The sequence below is a fragment of the Trachypithecus francoisi genome, unplaced genomic scaffold, assembly GCF_009764315.1.
Source record: "Trachypithecus francoisi isolate TF-2019V2 unplaced genomic scaffold, Tfra_2.0 Lachesis_group18, whole genome shotgun sequence".
In the NCBI taxonomy this organism is placed as follows: domain Eukaryota; kingdom Metazoa; phylum Chordata; class Mammalia; order Primates; family Cercopithecidae; genus Trachypithecus; species Trachypithecus francoisi.
The window spans coordinates 1,487,232-1,507,970 of record NW_022681463.1 but is presented as its reverse complement, the minus strand read 5'-3'; the positions used below and the strand labels follow the sequence as shown (position 1 = coordinate 1,507,970).

General features: G+C 57.2%; 1 protein-coding gene across 3 annotated transcripts in view; it reads right to left on the bottom strand.

Moving 5' to 3' along the window:
• RASA3 (RAS p21 protein activator 3) overlaps window positions 1–20,739 on the bottom strand; it is a 122,129-nt gene that overhangs the window by 57,473 nt on the left and 43,917 nt on the right. For all 3 annotated transcript variants that reach the window (XM_033177109.1, XM_033177107.1, XM_033177108.1), the window contains one exon: window positions 1,151–1,254. Coding sequence is in view for 2 of the 3 variants with exons in the window: in XM_033177107.1 (XP_033032998.1) it covers window positions 1,151–1,254 (104 nt within the window). In the remaining variant the exon portion in view is untranslated. The remainder of the gene's footprint in view (window positions 1–1,150; window positions 1,255–20,739) is intronic.

The window sequence follows — 20,739 nt, the reverse complement described above, 5'->3', positions numbered from 1 at the left end:
CTCAAGCTCTGAGGTGGACCTTTGGCTGTGCCTCTCACGCTTCTGTGTGCCAAGCACTGGGAATGGGTCAGATCACAGATCCTGGTCCGCGGCTCACAAATAGAGGGACACGGACGATGAGGAAAGCCCACAGCTGAGGGACACAGGTGAGCACTGGGGAAAGGGGGCGGCTGGCGTGGGACGAAGAGGCCACGATGCGGTATAGGGGAGCCAGTGTGAGCAGTGAGCGTCAGATGGACGCGCCCCCACCCCCCGCACAGCACCGTCGTGGCCCCGCTGGCCTCCTGCACCTGCGGACCCTCAGGCTGCCTGGGGCAGAGCTTGGGGTCCCCTTGGGGGACTCCACCTCCCGCCCTATCCCACTCAGCATTCCGATAGCCATGGAGACGAGGAGCCTGCACCACCTGGGGTCTGGGTTCAGGCTGTGGCAGCCAGTACACACTGGCTCCCCGGCCACCTGTCCTGGGTATGAGCTCAGGTGCTGCAGGACCCTCCTCCCTTCCTGGCTCTCCCGGCGTCACGGCGGGAATTAGCCTGATACCCCAGCCTCCCATGACTGCTGTGTGAGGTCCGCTCCTGATGGGGTCCTCTGGCTGCATTTAGGAACCAGGAGCTCCCTGAGTAACCTGAAGTCCACTCTGTCAAGAGGCCCCACAACTTACAGGATGCTGCCTTCTGTGATCCCCGGCAGGGCTGCCCATGAGCTTTCTCCAAGAAAACCGGGGGAAACTGAGACCACACGCCCCCACCCCCACCCGCCCTTCCCATGCCCACACCGTGGGGACTGAAATTGGGACAGGGATAGCCAGGATGTGGTGAGGAGGGAGGGCCCCACGTCCATGCAAAGGTTCCCCCGCGGATGCCCCGGGAGAAGCCCTGGGAAGTTGTCTGAAGAGGGTTGGGGACGCTGTGCTCTCGCCTTGAGGGGCCACGGAAGCCTTGACTGGCAGCGCTCACTGACCTGAGCCTGGTGTGATGCTCCAGCAGGGACCACAGACGCCAGGCCAGATCCCGAGAGCGGATCAGGAGGAACACCCAGGGCTGCCGTGACCCCTCAGCACCATCCCGCCAGGCTCCGGACTAAAATGCTAATACTCCCCTGGTACAGAACAGGCGGAAAGGGGGAAGTAAACGCTCATTCATCACCTACCTATGATGGAATCCCTCCGGAAAACGTCTCTATCGAAAATGTAGAAGGACAGGTGACGAAAGCTCCGAGGAATTTCACAGTAAAAGTCTTCTCCGTAAAAGGGGCTGGAGAGAAAGGAAAGCACCAGTTAGAACACAAGCCACGCTCCCGCCTCACCCCCAGGGGCACACACGTGTGGTCTTAGTTTTAAACGTGCCATGAGAACGCCCTGCACTGCGTGGCACGTGTGAGACATGAACCTGCAGCTCCCTGTGGGGTGAAGGGCGCCGTGGCTGTTCCCCAGCCTCCACCTCGAGCCTTTGCACTGCACTGTATGATGAACTGTAACTGGGCTGCCTGGCGGTCCAGGAAGCTGAGAGACCTCCACAGAGACCATGGTCACTGCCAGAATGACTTCCATGGTACGCGCTCAGGTCTAGGTCCAGCCTCAGGGCCACTGTGATATTTTGAAGGTACCTGGTTTGGGGCAGGTGGTGGCTCCCTTTCTGGATTAAATGTAAAACACAGCACTCCAGTGCCTTGCACCGTTCCTTTTATCCAGAGATCCAGTACAAAGTCCTGACTGCCCAGCCATCCTCACGCCTGGGAGGAGGCCCCCGCTGCTGACTGTGCTTACAGAGTGCACGGCTCAGGCTGCCCACGCGTGAGTCACCTGGAGATGCAGCCGCCCCACAGTTGGAGACTTCAAATAACTGCAACCCCAATAAAGAAGCAGAAGCCAACGGGCTTTGCTACTCAGCAAACCTCCCTGTTGTCCTGGGCCGGCACAGGTGGGGTTAGGCTTCTCCCCATGCCGGACCTGTTGGCGATGACCGTGGCGCACGCACAGCTACCACCAACTCAGAACTCAACACAAGCCCACTTTCATGCACATTTATGCTAAGGTCCAAAACAGGAAAGATGTAAGTTATTCAAGGAGGAACCATTCCAATAGAGAGCAAAGGAAGGTCAATGGTGCTGGGCCAGGTGATCGTCCACACAGTTGCCAATGGAGCAGGCCCCACCCCAGCCACACACAGAAATGAGCTCAGACCCCGCACCCATGTGTAAGGGTGTAAGGGTTGGAGCTCCCAGCCTCTGAGAAAACGGGGATGAACCTGCACCCAAAGATGTCTTAGATCTGTCACCCAAAGCACAAGTGCCAAAAGAAAAATAAATGGAAAATCAGACTTCCATCAAAATTAAAAACATTAAAAACTTTTCTGCATTAAAAGCTTTATTTAAAAAGAGCCAGCACGGCGGCTCACGCCTGTAATCCCAGCACTTTGGGAGGCTGAGGTGGACGAATCACCTAAGATCAGGAGTTCGAGACCAGCCCGGCCAACGCGGCAAAACCTCGTCTCTACTAAAAATACAAAAATTAGCAGGGCGTGGTGGTGGGTGCCTGTAATTCCCAGCTACTCGGGAGGCTGAGGCAGGAGAATCGCTTGAACCCGCGAGGCGGAGGTTGCAGTGAGCTGAGATTGCGCCACTGCACTCCAGCCTGGGTGACGAGCAAAACTCAGTCTCCAAAAAATAATAAAAATGTAAAAAATTACAAGTGAAAAGACAGACTAGAAAAAATATTAGCAAGTCAGTTATCTGATAAAGGACTTGTATCCAGAATATATAAAGAACTCTTATAACTCAATAAATGATGACAAATAATTCAGTTTAAGAAAAGGCAAAAGATTTGAACACACATCTCACCAAAGAAGACAAATGACCAACAATGTATTAAAAATGCTCCATGTCATTAGCCCTTGAGAAAATGCAAATTAAACCAGGAGATACAGCACAGGCAGAGGCCCGAACCTGGGGCTGGCGAGCGTTGCTGCCCGGAGCCCACGTGGGAGGGGCCTGGAGTCCAGGCTCCAGTCCCTCCCTCTGCAGCGGCCTTAATTACAGGCATTTCATTTGGATTTCACTGATTTCATAATTTTTATAACTGGGTCAGAGACTGAGTAACGTTTACTCAGAAAACCATTTTTTGTCATAAAACACAATCTTCCAAAGGAGGCCTAAAATACCTACATTGTTGTAAGCATTTTGGAAACACAGCAGTATCCATTTACACACAAAAGAAACATCTCTTTATCTTTCAATGAAGGCAGAATGCTCAGGGACTTCCACAGACCTCCTCGTAGCAGAATCCTGGTTCATGAAGGCCCACTAGAAAGTCACGTTTCCTTCAAACACATTCTCACATTGGTCGTTGTCACAGGCGCTCGAGTGCCTCTGATTTTCCTGGGTCTGCCTGGTCACTGCGGAGATCTGACGTCAGGGACCCCCAGGGAGAAACACCCTGTGCCCGTGGGGTGTGCGCCCAGTCACGTGTGTGGGTGAGTGCATGTGTGTGCCCGTGGGTGTGTGCGCCCACAGGCACATGTGTGGGTGAGTGCATGTGTGTGCCCGTGGGTGTGTGCGCCCACAGGCACGTGTGTGGGTGTGTGCGTGTGTGTGCCCGTGGGTGTGTGTGCCCACAGGCACGTGTGTGGGTGTGTGCGTGTGTGTGCCCGTGGGTGTGTGCCCACAGGCACGTGTGTGGGTGTGTGCGTGTGTGTGCCCGTGGGTGTGTGCACCCACAGGCATGTGTTTGTGTGTGCACGTGTGTTCCCACAGGCATGTGTGCATGTTCGTGCGTGCAGGCATGCACCCCGGAGCACTTGGGTCACACGTACACAAAGGCACCACAGATGCGCCCCGCACAATGCGCTGCTTTCATGACAAGGCGAGGGGTCATCACCCCACCCCACCCTGTGTAAAGTCACAGCTGCAGGATCTCGGGGCAGGACGTACACTCCCCAGGCAGCGCCCTGCGGCCTCCCCGGAGAAGCTCTGCAGACAGCGTCTCCACTGGCAGGAAAAACCACTGTCAACCTCGAAGCCAAAAGGGACACCAGACGCGCATTTTAATATTCACGACAAGGCCTCAGGTGACGAGCTACTCACAGGACACGCGTTAACAATTAATAGTAATTCACAAAACATTTGAGGTTTTTACAACGACAAAACTGCCTCTTCTGTACATCCCAGAGCAACTTTCAGGGCCACTGAGGCCGCAGCGACAACACGAAGTCGTGGGGCCTGAATGCGCGGACACAGCCTGGACTCGGTGTTTCCAGTCCCGCTCGCTCCCGGCAGAGCCCGAAGAACCAAGGACTGGAGGCTTTGCTCACTGCTCCAGAATATGGCAGATGCCCAGGCTGTCCTGGCCGCGGTGCATCTCCCACGAGAAGCCCAGCGGGAGCACGCACAGCTCCTGGCCTCACGGCAAATGCGTAACCAAAAGGCATAAGTCAAGCTTCATTCACCACGGAGGAACCTCAGAACCACAGGCACCGACAGCCAGGCTGCCCGAGAGTGGAACGGACGCCCTCCACTGGCACACACTCCATAGCCGGCTTGTCAGGGAGCTGTGGCAGCTTCAGAGCAGCCCAGGCCTCGGGGTTCGCCTGGCCACCTCGCCGTGAGAGGGCGTCACGCTTTCCGAGAGCCCCCACCCCCCGCACAGACACTGAGGACCCCACCACGTGGGCCTGTGCCTGCCTGGCAGGAATGCGGGGAGGAGGAAGTGGGTCAGGCTGGACTGTGTGTCTGATGTGTGTCTGATGTGGTGTCCAACGTGTGTCCGGTGCGTGTCCAATGCGTGCCATACATGTCTGGTGCGTGTCCGATGCATGTCTGATGTGTATCCGGTGAATGTTCAATGCATGTCCAGTGCGTGTCCGACGCGTGTCCAATGCATATTCGGTGCGTGTCCAGTGCATGTCTGATGTGCCCAGTGAGTGTCCGACGCGTGTACGGTGCGTGTCCGACGCGTGTACGGTGCGTGTCCGACGCGTGTACGGTGCGTGTCCGACGCGTGTACGGTGTGTGTCCGGTGCATGTCCGGTGTGTGTCCGATGCATCTCCGGTGCGTGTCTGGTGTGTGGTGAGGGGCAGTGAGATGAGGATGCCAGCGTTGAGCACACCCCCCACACAGGTGCTGCACACCTGGCATTTGACCCTGCACACTTCCTCACCATCCCAATGCACAGGGTGGGAAACCGAGGCCCTCCGACATCTGATGAAATGAAACTCCCAGGGATCGTGCCGTGACTCAGGCCATGCTGTGTTGCTATAAACCACTTTTACGTTTAGAAAGGGGCATGTCCAGTCTGATAATTTCACGGAGTTCGTAGGTTTTCTTGTAGCTTCCTCTTTCTGCTATTTTTATCTCTTTTTATTGAATGGATTTCTGGTTTATTTATGAATTTTAAACACCTCAATTTCCATGGACAGGTGTCAGCACCACCAGAAGCCTCACGGGACCCTTCCAGGTGCCCAGCCAGCAGCCTCTGCCCCGAGCCCCCACCGCCAAGCACAGTCACAGTGAGAGGAGTCACTTGGCAGAGCAACTGAACACCCCTCTACCAGGCAGCCCCCAGGGACGCCGCGCCTCAGCCCCGCTGCCCATGCCCTGCCACACGGACCCTGGGGAGCAAGACTTCCTCCGGCCTCCACCCAGGAATTTCTCAAGCAATGGCTTCAGAAACCTTGCTCCAGAATGGCAGAAGGGAGGCAGCGCTTTGGGGTCCTCTCTGCCCGCCTGCTAAGAGGAGCTGTGGTCCTCGGGAACCTCGCGGTCCCCCTCCTGAAGAAGAGGAATGTCGCACTCGCATTTCCATTTTACACCTTTGCAGCCGAGAATGCTGGAGCCAGAACGGGCTCCAGCAAAGGCAATGGGTGAGCGTTTTGCATCTCTGATGTCGTTTACTCTACTGGTTCCAGCCGCCTATTTTCACGTTTTCCCCCTTATTTCATATAACTTTTTAAACTTAATAAAGTTATAACTGACTTTGTTTCCTGCAAGTCACCTCAAGACTTTCAGGAAACCAGGCAGGACATCAGCAGGCGGCCGGCCGGCCTTATCTACGGAGCCCTCAGCCACCAACCACCGTGACCAAGCGTCACGCCCACAAGCCGGACGAGCCCAGGAGGGGAGAGCGGCTGGACTCCGGACGCGAAGTCCACACGGACGGAGCAAGGGGCAGGGCTGCCTGTGCGGAGGGATTTAGAGCAGGAGGCCGCTGGGGAGGCTGCCCAGAGGAGGAGGCACCCACGGCAGTGGGGTCCGGAGAGGGGTCCGCAGAGGCGGCAGTGCTGCAGGCCTTTGCACTCATTTTAACGAAGGCTCTGCAGGGTTTCAAGGAAAGATGCAGCTGCTCCCTGTGCCACAATAGAGGGTTCGTTCAGCTTCTTAGACCAATGGTTTATTTAGGGAATAAGAAGGGCGATTCCAGGGACAGTGGAGGCCCCCACAGGAAGGAAACCTCTCCCCGCAGTGACGGCACAGAGCCAGCCTGACGCCCAAGGCCACTGTGCCATCATCACCAGGGAGCCCTGAAGAAACTCCTGGAAGAATGCAAACCCCCAGCTCAAGGAGGAGAGTGGAGGCCGTTCCCCACCTTCTGGGGGCAATTAACCTCTGAGAATGAACCCACAGCTTAAACCCACAGAACCTCCGCCAACCACACCCAGACCTGGAAGGGGCACCTCTGGCCGGGGCGCTCAGCACGAGGGGACCCAGATCAATGGCTTCCCCGGGGCGTGGGCTGGAGGCTGGAGAGCTGCCATCCCAGCACACGCTGGGTAGACGCGGGTGTTTCCAACGTGCTGAAGAGGGCAGGGCCTGGCTGAGGCCCTGGGAGGCTGGAGTCCTGGGGGTCGGTGGGGGGTGGTGAGTTCTGAGGTCACTTCCCCTGCTGTGCGTTCTCTTCACTTTCCTGTCCTATTCGTTCATTTTAGCGTGGAGGTCAGAGCCAGCCGAGTGAAGCCCCTGCCTGGCCACTCAGGTGTGTGAGGATGGGGGCCAGGGCCCGAGCATCAGTCAGTTCCTAGAACTGCAGGTTTGTGGCCGGGCACGGTGGCTCATGCCTGTAATCCCAGCACTTTGGGAGGCCGAGGTGGGTGGATCACGAGGTCAGGAGATAGAGACCATCCTGGCTAACACGGTGAAACCCCGTCTCTACTAAAAATACAAAAAATGAGCCGGGCGCGGTGGCGGCGCCTGTAGTCCCAGCTACTCGGAGGCTGAGGCAGGAGAGTGGCGGGAACCCGGGAGGCGGAGCTTGCCGTGAGCCGAGATCCGGCCACTGCACTCCAGCCTGGGTGACAGAGCGAGACTCCGTCTCAAAACAAAACAAAACAAAAAAAGAACTGCAGGTTTGTACCTGCAAACGGGGCACCAGAGTGACCAAGACCCCCGGGATGCCACGAGCCCCACGGAGACAGCGCACCCAGCAGGGGCCGGGCCAGCTCCAGGTGCTGCTTCTGGGGCAAGGCCGTCACCACTGTCCACGCGTCCAGCAGGAAGAGTGGATTCCTCGGGCGTGAAGCTCACAGCTCGCATCGTCCACGCACCTGCCCAACGACCTCTCCCGAGCCTGGATTCCCACCACAGAATTCAATTCCTCGGGTGCTCACCAGCCCGTGACTTGTGGCCACCAGACTGGAACACACAGAGACCATTTCCTGTTTTGCAGAAAATCCTTTGGGCCACGCCAGTCCCAGAGCCAAAACACAGTGTCCACTTGAGGGTCCAGACCTGACGCCACCCTTGCTGGAATAGCATCTCCTTCCCTCTCAGAGCAACGCCACTGATGCCCAGACCAGCACCCACGCCCGTCCTCGCCGGCCCGACAGTGCCTCTCCCAGGCCCTGCCGCTCGGAGGACTGGTCACGGGCACCGTGGACTATGCTGACCCGCAGTCCCCACGGACCAGACCCTGCCGCTGTAGGCACAGGTGACCCTGCCCTCACAGGGGAGCTGCTCTCCTCCTAAGCCCAGGAGTGCTCTGGACCATCCATCCCAATGAGACCAAAATCAGGAGCTGAAGTGGGAGTTGAAGGCCAGAGCCTTTTTCAAATAACTTCCCTAAGCTCTTTTAAATACCTGCATCCAGGCCAGATGCAGTGGGGGAGGCCATGCCAGAGGGGCCACTTGAGTCCAGGAGTTAGAGATCCACCTGGGCAACACAGCAAGACCCCAACTCGACAGAAAATTTAAAAATTAGACGGGTTTGGTGGCGCACGTCTGCAGGGAGGTGGAGGATTGCTTGAGCCCAGGAGTTCCAGGCTGCATCGAGCTGTGACCACACCACTGCACTCCAGCCTGAGTGACAGAGCGAGACCCCGTCTCAAAAAACCCAACAGCTACACCTCTGGTATCGTCACAGCACAGTCCCGCCTGGAGCAGCCGCCGTTGGGCTCCCGTGCAGCTGCTCCTCCCACCTGATTCGGGCCCTGGTGAGCTTCACAAGGCCGAGGGGACGTCAGTCTCCACCAGGAAGACCATACAGCATATCTAAATGTAAGACTCTGAGACGGACGTCACTGAAGCCAGTCCGAGGAGGCACAAGTACCACACGGGCCTTGCCAGGGGAAGCACGAGTTTGAAGACAGCGGCTTCCAGGGACGTCCACGTTCCAACGCTGCCTTGCCAGAGGCCAGTTCCCTCATCTCTCAGCCTCAGGACACCGGCCTCTCACAGTGTGGCCTGCGGGCACAGAGGGCGCTTGGCTGGGGAAGGGCAGTGGCTCTGCCCCCAAAGCGGCCTCCCCAGGCCACGCCACTGCCTGGCTGGGTGGTTTCTTCCTCTGCCCTACACAGTGAGACAAGCACACGGCGGGGCCTCCCACACGCCAGGCGCAAGCAACTGGGGGCACTTTCGATGGCTTCGGCCCCCACCAGGCGCGGCTCGCCGGACCCAGAAGCCACCGCGCTCTCTCCCCACGACTGTTTCAGCTGCATGTCCCCGTTCCCGACCGTGGGAACAGCAGCCAATGAAGCGAAGTCCCGGCCCTGGGGAGCCAAAGAGCGCAAACGTCCAACGTGCAAGGCTGGCGGGGGCGGCACTGCGGCCTCGCTCGGGGGCCGGGGAGGCTTACGGACGAGTGAGCGCTTGAATGGGGCCGTGGACAGTGAGGAGACCGCAGGAGGACGAGTGAGCGCATGAATGAGGCCGTGGACGGTGAGGAGACTGCAGGAGGGGTCCAGGCAGAGGGACACCAGGTGCAAAGGCCTTGAGGCAGCAGGGCTTGTGTGTGGTGAAGACGTAGGGGCAAGGAGGAGGCTGGCATGGCCTGGGCAGGGCAGGGCAGGACGGGAGGATGCTGGGAGCTGAGGTCAGGGGTCAGGGTGCAGCTGAGGCCACGTGGTGCGGAGCAGACATTTCACCACAGCGGCTGGGAATGTGTAGGCCCCGTGCAAGGCACTGGACGGACGGATGCACGGATGGGTAAGTGGGCGTGCAGGGAGGAATCGCCTGTCTCAGGTCAGCAGCTGGGAGCTGCTCAGGCCTGGGCATAGCAGACCAGGAAGGGAAGGTCACCTGAGGTGGGCTTTCTGCAGGCAAGGTGCAGCGGTCCAGCCCGAGGCCACAGTGCCGAGCAAATCCTGCTTGTCCTCATAGGGACCACAGGAATTCAGTTCTGGCAGAGCCAAGACTGCCGGAAAGCCAGAGGGGCTCCTACAGGAGGTGAGGGGCCTGTGGGGACGCGAAGGGCCAGGACCAGACACGCCCCGTTCCGCTTGCTTACAGTGAGGCAAGAGGCAGGCAGGATGCAGCTGGAGCCACACACGCCTGAGATGGGGGCAGGACTGTTCCCCCAGCGCTGTGCCTCCCCAGCCTGGAGCTGCTGCGGTATCAGTGGTCAGCTCAAGTCCAGCGGCTTGAAAGGGAGGCAGAGGCCCCGCCTTCCCTGAGGCTCCCTGTGAAGAGCAGGAGGCTGGGCCCTCAGGAAGACGCTGGCCAGGCTCTGCCACCCCCACAGCCGGCAGACGGAGCCTGGCACTGCACATGGAGACGTTTCTTCTTCCCAAGACCTCGCGCAAAAATTACTCACTTAAAAGCACTTAGAGTTTTTTCATTTTTCCAGTGGCAAATATTCTGAGGGAATGCCACAGAAACAGCCACACCAAAACCCAATTCAGTTCTCCCTTCTCTACCCCCCGCCAAGGCCGGGTTCACGCTCTCAATGCGTGGGGCTTGTTTAGGTTTCTGTGTTTTTCCTCTTAGAACTGCAAACTGGCCGGGCGCGGTGGCTCAAGCCTGTAATCCCAGCACTTTGGGAGGCCGAGACGGGCGGATCACGAGGTCAGCAGATCGAGACCACCCTGGCTAACACGGTGAAACCCCGTCTCTACTAAAAAAAAATACAGAAAACTAGCCAGGCGAGGTGGCGGGCGCCTGTAGTCCCAGCTACTCGGGAGGCTGAGGCAGGAGAATGGCGTAAACCCGGGAGGCGGAGCTTGCAGTGAGCTGAGATCCGGCCACTGCACTCCAGCCTGGGCGACAGAGCGAAACTCCGTCTCAACAAAAAAAAAAAAAAAAAAAAAAAAAAGAACTGCAAACTATGTTGCCTGGAAAGGTTTCTAAAACCCCAGGCACCCAGGCCCACCTCAGAGAACGGCCCTTCAAGGGTGATGGGTTATGAAATAGGAACCCTGTGGGAGGCTAAGGCGGCAGATCATGCGGTCAAGAGATTGAGACCATCCTGGCCAACATGGTGAAACCCCACGTCTACTAAAAGTACAAAAAAAAAAAAAATTAGCTGGGCGTGGTGGCACGCGCCTGTAATCCCAGCTACTCAGGAGGCTGAGGCAGGAGAATCGCTTGAACCCAGGAGGTGGAGGTTGCAGTGAACCGAGACTGCACCATTGCACTCGAGCCTGGGCAACAGACCAAGATGAAAGAAAGAGGAAAGGAAGAAGGGAAGGGAAGGGAAGGGGAGAAGGGAGGGGAAGGGAAGGGCCTTGAAATCTATACTAGCCACAGAGTCTAACACAATCCTTAAGCGAACTGCTCATCACAAAGCGTGGCAGGCTGCCTTCTCTCCAGAGGGTTTCTGGTGCCCTGCCCACTGAGGCGGCAGTGAGATTCAGCCGTCACCTGCGCTTGAGGTAGTAACTCCATCTCAGACTCAACAGGGGAGGTGTCTACACAGAGCACACGGCGCAGGGGTCGGGCGGGGAGGGCGGCGAGGTCAGGCCAGCTCAGGGGACATGGGGGGTGGGGTCTTCAGATCCCACGGTGGGCCGCAAAGGTGGGGGTCAGGCTGGCGCCATCCTGGACCACGTCTGGGGTCTGCAGGTCCCGTCTCCCTCTCCACTGTCCCTAACCTGACATCTATAACCTACATCCAGCGAGACGTGATTTTCCATGATGAGGTGATTTGTAATTCCATTTATGTGCAAGTTTTTAGAATTTTCCTGTGGGTTTTTTTTTTAACTTATGATTTTAATTTTGTTTGCTTTAGAAAAGAACACATACATAGGAAAGAATGCTTCCTTTCGTTTCAATTAAAAACAACAAACTGCTTTTCTTTAAAGTGAAAATTCATTGAGGAGGGGGCTTGCATTGTACAAAGAAAATCAGACCCACCGGGATGGCTGTGATCAGAGACAGCAACAAGGGTAGGGAGGTGGAGACGCGAATCCAAACACACAACCTGTGGGAAGGTCAAGTGGCCACAGCTGCCATGGAAAACAGGCTGGCGGTTCCTCGACATTCAACACACAGTCGCCACGGGACCCAGCGGTTCCAGCCCCAGGTGTGCAGCAAGAGACATTGCAGCCCACGTCCGCATGCAGACTCGGACACACCTGCTCACGGCCCACGTCCGCATGCAGACTCGGACGCACCTGCTCACGGCCCACGTCCGCATGCAGACTCGGACGCACCTGCTCACGGCCCACGTCCGCATGCAGACTCGGACGCACCTGCTCACGGCCCACGTCTGCATGCAGACTCGGACGCCCCTGCTCATGGCCTCAGTCATGACGGCCAAAAAGTGGAAACAAGCAGGTGGGTCTCGGCTGCTAAGGGAGCAACAGCAGAATGGCGCTCAGCCCTGGAGGGGGAGGACACCCGGACCCTGGCCCCACACCACAGGCGTCCACATGTGGTGCCGACCAACAGGCCACGCACAGAGGCCATGGGTCAGGTGCTTTCACTGACACGGAATGCCCAGGAGAGGCACAGCCGGTGACAGAACGCGGACCCGCATCCGCCGCCCCAGGAGAGGCTGCAGGCCGGAAACCGGAGGATTATAGGGCATGGGTGTCCTTTTAGGGAGATGAAAATGTTCTAAAATTGACTGTGGCAGGTTGTGCAACTCTGCAAATATACTAAAAACCACTGACTTGTACATTTTAAAATGGGTGAATTGTATGGTGTTTGAATTACACTTCAATAAAGCTATTTTTAAAGAAACAAAATTTTAAATACGTAAAAAAATCAGAAAGTGAAATCTGGAATTAACATTCCAGGAAACATCCTCCTGGAGTTTTTTTTCTCCAAAGATATAAAATAGAATAAAATATATAAATGTTACAGGTTTGAAATATACAAAATATAAATATATTTGTATTATATTATTTATAATATAAATGTAAGTATATTCATACTATAATAACTCATTCTATTATAATACAAATATATTAAAAATAATAGTAAATATTTATGTTATAAATAGAGAAGATGTGAAATGGAAATACGGGTACATTTTAAAAAATAAACGTGAGGTTATGTTCCCTGTGACAGAGTCAGCTTTCTCCTTTCACATCAGGCCATGGGCCACTTTCCAAAGAGCTGATAAAATGCTGGGGTCAGACGGCATGTGCGTGCGTGGCCAGCAGCGCCAGGTCCCCCCGCCGTCGCCATGCTGTGTGGTGGGAACAGCCGGGGTGAGCACCCTGGGGGTGCAGATCTGTGCACTGGCTGATTGTCCCCGGGGGATAAATTCCTCCAAGGATGTGCACCGTCCTTGGGCCTTCAAAACACAAAGCCACGGACCCTCCAGGGAGTCTAGACCAGCGTCCGCCCCCAGCATACGCCGTCTTATAAATATTTTTACAGTTTGCTAAACTGGTGGCAAAAACCTGCTTAAATTTGAAATGTCTGGCTCATTGGTGAGGTGGAATGTCCATCTTTGTATGAGCAGTTTTAAATTTCCTTTTCTCTTGAACTGCTCTGGGCCTGTTTTCTATTAGCACTGCTGAATGTGTGGACAGATTATTTCACAACATTTAAGGAGGATCTCTTTTCAACTAAAAAAAAAACACAAATTTGTCAACTTTGTCACCAGTGGGTGAGGATGGACATGTGATCGACCAACTCTGAAATGAGCTACAGCAGACGGACGCAGCGTCCCAGGACCTGCAACAGCAGAGGCTGCGAGGCCAGCCACGTCTACCTCGACCACGTCACCTCGTGGGCAAAATGGCCGATGCCCCACGTCCTCCCGGCCCCACCCAGAACCCCCGTGGCCCAGCAGGAAGTGGCCACAGTGCCATCACTGGAGGCCCCGTGGAGTCTGAGGACAGCAGCTTCCACCCCATGCTGTTGTGGGGACTCCAGCTCAGCCCGAGGACAGGGTGGGTTCCCTCCACACAGCACCAGCACTCCCAGGTGCAAGGCCCAGGCCCATGGACAGCCCCCCGGTGCCCCACTGTCCATGGGTCTCAGGGTGGGGGCACCCATCTTCGTTCATCAGCAGGAAGGTTTGTGCTTTCTCCTTCCCGGGCAGCAGAGTTTAAAGCGTATCCAAAAGAAAAACAAAACCGGCTGAGTGCTAGGGCATCCCTCCCATCCCCCATCCTGTTCGGTGGCCTGTGCCGGACAATCTCTTCTTTCTGATGGACTCAAAGGGGCCACACAGCCGCCCGGCGCCCCCCTTCCCATTGGCAGCTTAATCTCAGGGTATCTCTCGGACAGGCCGGCTTTGTCTCGGGCCGAGGTCAGCAGCAGTCAGATGTGGGATGAATGGCTGGCCCAGGCGGCCCCCACTCACTGCTGGGGGGCTCTGGAACCCTCCTTCCAAATAAAGAAAAAGTGCGGCCTGAGAGGGCCCGCTCGCCTGAAATCCTGCTGAACGCAGGCAGCAGCGTCTCCCTCTGGGGCGGAGACCCTGGCAGCCTCCTCCCCTCAGTCATTTCTGAAGAAATGAAAATGAAGTTTCACAGAATCAAGCAAACTTTCACAAGGAAAAAAGAAAAAACCTCTTGCAGAAAACAGAGTTGACCTTTAAGTACTGGCTCTGACGAGGGGAAACCATCGGAGCTGAATTCCTTCTCTTCCCGGAGCCCGGAGATGGGGCTCAGCCGGGACCAGCAGAGAAACCCCCCCTCGTCCTCCCTGAGTCACTTCCCAGCATCGGCGCGAGGCTGGCGAGGCCCCATCCCGCCTGCGGCTGCTCCCATCGCGTGATCATGAGAAAATAAACCTGGTTTCCCAGCTCCGTGCTCTGCCGCTGGCTCGGGGCCCACTTCTCAAACCCTGCGGGGAGCCGGGAGCTGCCAGGGCTGCCCCAGCCTCAGGGTAGAGGGTAAAGGCTGTGTGAAGAGGAACCAAACCCCAAACGGGATCTGCAGAGCAGCCCTGGGGCTCCCAAGCCAGCCTCTGGGCTGAGCTCTGTGGCTCCTGAGTCACGGCCTGACTCATTCTCAGAGGCACCCCACAGAGAAGGGGCAACTCCGCCAGGGCAAATGCTCCATCTCCGCAAAGGACAGGGGGAAGAACACCCATCGGAGGCACTCGGCCAGTGCAGGGCACACAGCCCGGCTCCCACAGGCTGGAGGGAGGGGTCTGTGGTCAGTCACAGCCCACCCACCACCCAGCACTGCAGGGCACACAGCCCGGGTTCCCACAGGCCAGAGGCTGGAGGGTGGGGGTCCATGGTCAAGTCACAGCCCACCCACCACCCAGCACTGCAGGGCCACACAGCCCGGCTCCCACAGGCCGGAGGGAGGGGTCTGCGGTCAGTCACAGCCCACCCACCACCCAGTACTGCAGGGCCACACAGCTCCGGCTCTCACAGGCCAGAGGCTGGAGGGAGGGGTCCTTGGTCAGGTCATAGCCCACCCACCACGCAGCACTGCAGGGCCACAGAGCCCGGCTCCCACAGGCCGGAGGCTGGAGGGTGGGGGTCCATGGTCAGCTCACGGCCCACCCGCCGTCCAGCACTGCAGGTCTCAGTGGAAGCCTCACGCACACGGAGTTGCAGCCTCCTGTGGTTCAAGCTGGGTGGGGTTGTTTATTTCGAAATGTTGGCAAATAGAACTGTGAGTCTTCAAACTGAACCCAGCGATTCAGTGAGGAAAGCAGGCGGGCTGGGCTGAGACTCACAGCGGCAGTGGCTGTGGTGAGCCGCCTCACCTCCCCAAGCCTCAGTCTCCCCCTCTGTTCAGGGGCACCGAGGAGCTGCCCCTCAGCTCATGGGCTCTGTGGTCGCCAGGCACGCCACACACCACACGCCACTGCACACGGCACCCAGAACACTGTGGCCTTGGCTCCTGCCTCTCCTGCACACGAGGCTCTTTCCTCTCTCCCACCCCACACCCCCCAGAAAAGAACCACCAACCTTACAAACAGATGAGAATCGGCTGGGTCTTTAGGGCCCGGCCACGATGTTTGACTGTAGCAGTGACTGTCAGGACGAGGCACAGCCAGACGCCGGGTCTCCTGCAGCAACTGAGATACCTCAAATCCCAAACCTTCAGCGAGGCCCTGGCGGGAAAAGGTGCTCTCCGGGGGGCCAGCGGCTAAGCAGGAGGCGGCCGGGCGAGAGGAGGCCGGGCAGAGGAGGAAGAAGGGGGCACCTGGCCTTTGCTCCTCATGGATCGACAGTGCAGCCCCCTCGTGACAGACCCAGCCTCTCCCTGCAGTGGCCCAGCCACACCTCAGGGCCAGGAGGCTCCTGCAGGCACAGGCAGCCGATGAGCCCCTGCCAGGCGTGGGCCTGGGCCTGGGGCAGCCTGCCACATGCAGTAGGCGCTCAGTACTCACAGAATACAAGCAACCTCATGCTCTCTGCCGGCTGAGTTCCTGCGAGGCTGAGAGAACCCCCTGCATCATTCTGACACAGGCTCCTGTGAGCCAGCACAACACAGAGGGACACACACGTAGGTGGAGGTGGAGGTGGAGACGCCGGGCCAGTCTTGGGGGTCACACAGACAGGACCGGGGCTCTGACCTGCTGGGAGATTTGGGGCCAGCAGTCCAGGACTGAAAGAACAGATCCCTGGCCTGGGGCGCTCCGGGGGCTGAGGACGGGCCCCCACCTGCGGCACCCCAGGGCTGAGGACGGGCCCCCACCTGCGGCACCCCAGGGCTGAGGATGGGTCCCCACCTGCGGCACCCCAGGGCTGAGGATGGGTCCCCACCTGCGGCACCCCAGGGCTGAGGATGGGTCCCCTACTCCAGCAGTTCTGGGATGTTCTGGGCTTCAAGGAGCCTCCAGTTGTGTCAAGCAGGTTTTTGTTTAAGCTCTGACTTGAGAAAGAGTAAAAATAAATGTTCAGGGGAAATGTGACTTCTCATAAGTCTCCGAATGTCAAAGTTGGCGTTTCCTAAGCCAACAACTTGGTTTTTATTAAAAGCATCTGAGAGAATGAACAGTCTGTCTCCCAAACCACCAACTTCCTCCTGCCCCTTTCAGTTTCTAACCCCAAATAACTTCTCTCTCCTGAAAAACTTGGTGGAGCTGTGGAGATATTTCTTGGTTTATTCATTTCTACTACACAAAAGTACCATTTTGGGGGGGATTACATCTTGCAGTATGAACAGAAAGAAACCTTCCTGTCTTTAACAAACACCCACTGTGTGCACACGGGACAGGACGGGCTTCCACCCAGACGAGCTCAGAGCCTGCCCCGCAGGGCCACAGAGGGAGGGGCCCTGGGGATGTCCCCGTCTGCTGGGAAGACCCAGCTCTCCTTGCTCTGCACTAGAAGATCCGTCTGTTCCTTGACTTGTAACGTCTAATTGCATGTAAAACACACAAACAAAAGAACACGAACTCCCCCACAGTTCCACTTCCCAGAAGGCGTCGTCGCGTTGACGGTTCTGTCTGCGAATCCAGATCATTTTGGGGGCACTATGATTTTTTAAGCAAAAGAACTTTTCCTAGACACAGCTTTGTAACCTAAGGCATAACCAGCTTTCAGAGCAGGAGCTCAGGCCGTGGCACCTCTGGGGGGAGGAGGCGGCACAGAAACCGGCCACGCCTGCAGTTTCTTCCTATTGTGGCCACAGCCCCTTCTCCGCGAGATGGGCATGCAAATGAACCCTGCAAAGGACGCGGGGGCGACTCCGCAGAAAGGGCGGCCAGGGCTCCACGCGGGGCAGGGGGCTCTGCCCAGACTCAACCCCAGCGGCAGGGGGTGGGGTCACACCCTGAACCCTGAGGCAGCGCCTCCCTGAGCCAGGACTGTCTCCGTGGATGAGGGTTTGGAGAGGTCGGCCATGTGGGCGCAGAAGACGCAGGCAGGACAGACAACATTTCACGTCCTCACGTGGACAGAAGGAAATGGGGACATGACGCTCACTGAACATTCTTACAAATGACAGACTGACCCAGCAGGGAGAGACTGAGGTTCTGTTGTGTGTGACTTGGCCAACTGCTCCTTTCTGCTGGACGAGACGGTGACCTCCACCGCGGGGCAGCCTTGGAGGGGAGTGGGGTCATCTCCTTGTTTGAGGGTTGGGGGTGCCAGCCCAGGGGAGGTCCAGGGTGGGAAGCTGGTCCCCAAGCCCCAGTCCTGCCAATCCAATTTCAGGGAGCCTTTTAGTTTAAGTAAATAAGGAAACAGATAGTGGCTGCCCTTTAAATGATTAAAAATGATGCTCTGAAAGGTATGGATTGTAAACAAAGCTCACTCTCAACCTCAGGAAAACATTTTTCTAGCAGGACAGAAACTGCCAAAATCACTTTCTTGGAGAAGGGCCAAGGCCAGAGAGAAAGGGCTTGTCCTCCGAAACGTGTCCACGTCGATGCGTTCTGAAGTTACGCCTATGACAGATGCTGCCCCTCAACCTCCACCTTGAAAACTACAGAAAAAGGGGAAGACAGAGGAGGATGCTCTCCCTAGACGTTGGCTTAATACCCGGTAGAGGCCCCACAGACTGCAGGGCCTCGGACGCGGGGGCCACATGCAGGGAGGTGGCTTGGGGGACACAGGCCCGTGGTGGAGCTGGGTCTGTAACCTCCTTAGTGGGAAAGAGGGAAGAAGAGAAGCTGAGTTCCGCCTTTCCTTCTTCACACATTCCATTTGCAGCTTCCTGCTGAGTCACACTGCGATATTGGGCAACAGCAAATCAAACGTGACCCAAGTGCTTCTCCCCAGGGACCGTGAGAAGGGGCCCCTGCCGGGCTGCAGACCCCGCGGCCACAGAGCACCCTGGGCCCTCGGAGCTCAGAGATGCAGACGGGGCTCTTTTTCTTTCCACAGCGACTTTGCCAAATGAACGATCAGACCTTAAAGGTGCCCTTGGAGGAAGCAGCACACTGGGGGCCGGGAGACTCGGAGGGCCGGGAGACTCGGGGGGCCAGGAGACTCGGGGCCGGGAGACTCGGGGGGCGGGAGACTCAGGGGGCCGGGAGACTCGGGGGGCGGGAGACTCGGGGGGCCGGGAGACTCGGGGGGCCGGGAGACTCGGGGGGTGGGAGACTCGGGGCTGGGAGACTCGGGGGGCCGGGAGACTCGGGGGGCCGGGAGACTCGGGGGGCTGGGAGACTCGGGGGACGGGAGACTCGGGGGCCGGGAGACTCGGGGCTGGGAGACTCGGGGGGCCGGGAGACTTGGGGGCCGGGAGACTCAGAGGACTGGCCCCAAAGTGGGTGCCACCATGGAGCAACGAGTGGGCGGTGGCCAGGACTAAACTCCCTGGCATGGGGGGCAGCCCTGCCTGACACCTGCCTCTCAGGTGGATGCTGACCAGTGACTAACACAGGACCACGTGAATGCACATGCACAGACTGAGGGCTTCTGACCACAGATGACTTGTGGATTCCAGCTGCAAACTTATGAGAGAGCCAGGTTTTGGGTTCAAGTACATTTCCTGCCAACGTTTTGTATGGGGTGGGTTGGTGCACACATTGTCCTCACAGTACAGGGGCAGCCTGCAGCCCACACAGCCCTCCAAGTGGACAGGCTGCCAGCGCCCACACTGAACGGCGCCACGGTTTTACACAGCGACGGGGCCTGCCAGCGCCCACACTGAACGGCGCCACGGTTTTACTCTCTCGAAACTGTCCCACATGGTTTCTCTTTCTTTGCTACACCATGTTTTGTTGTGTGTGTTTGGTGGTTTTTTGAGACAAGGTCTTGCTCTGTGGCCCAGGCTGGAGTGCAGTGATGCAATGGTGGTTCACTGCGGACTCAACCTCCTGGCCTCAAGCAATCCTCCCACCTCAGCCTCCCAAAGTGCCGGGATTACAGGTGTGCACCACCACACCCGGCCAGAACCATGACTTCTATGTCTAAACTCTTCTGAAATATCTGAAAGACAAGGGGCCGCCATTTCTCAACCTCATCTGAAAGAGAGGTTCCCAAAGAGATTCTCCCCCCGCCGGCTCTGATTCAGCAGGTCTGAGAGGATCCCAGCCTGATAAAGACTGCCAGTAGTTCTCCGGGCCTCGGGCCTAAAATCCACGGGCCTCTAACAACGGACCATTTAAACACAGAACGGGCTTTTATCCAGGGAAGTTCCAAAGGGGCTTCTGAAGGGCCCGGTCATGTCTCTTCCCATTTTCTTCCGAAGAACGGCCATCCCCAGTCATCGCCAGGGCAACCCCCAAGACTCTCGCAAAGCCGGACTGGGCGCCTGACAACGCTCCTCAGCCTGCAGTTCCTTTTGACGAGTTATTTCAAAGAACCCAGAGCGTGCACTAACGTAACACAAATGACCCTCACTCCTCGGCCTGGAGGGCAGCTGCGCCGAAGCCTTTTGGAAGCACTGTGACTGACGGAGCGAGATGGTCCCAGTGCCCGGGGCAGGAGACCCCTCACAGTGTTCTAATACGTGAAGTCACCTGGTCGTCAGAATGGGCGGTTCATTCCTGCTTGGAAGTAGCAGACGCCAGGATACAATTCTTCAGCTAAACGTGTTCTCAAAATCAGAATTGCTGTTTTGATAAGAGCGCACGACCCATGGTTCTGAACTGAACGGTGGAGTCACAGCTACACGGACATCGTCCCTGATCCCCAGGCCGCTCCTTGTTAACGCGGCCGCCCCACACTTCCCCTGAGGCCGCAGGACCGAGGCCCTGCCTGGCACACCCTCCCTGGCATCTCTCTTCCCACCGCCGACATAAACCGCGTGGCTTCCTGTCCCTGTGCGTCCCACCACGCACTGTGTCCTGGTGTTCAACTGTGGTGGTCCTCCCAGCACGGCCTGCCACCTCACTGGAGCTTTTCAGAAACACACGTTCTGGCCCTGCCCTGGACATCCTGGGGTCGGCACCCACACCCTCACATGCTCACACTGAGGGGCAAACTTGTTGATTTCAAGAGTTTGTTTTTCTTGGCTGACTCCTCTCTTCCTCAAATCGTATCAATAAATGCTTTCTAGGCCTCTTACCTCAGTTAACACCCATCTTCTGTACACAGGAAGGAAAATCTTTCTCAGTATTTCCCCCTCTCGAAATCCTTAATTTGTATTCTCGTGGAGTGCGAGCTTCCCAGTTCATCTCTAATTAAAAAGCAACTCCTGCAAGTCCACGCGGGCGGCCACCACCGACGTGCGCTTCCTGGACAGCAGGAGCAGAGCCCAGCTGTCTGCACACC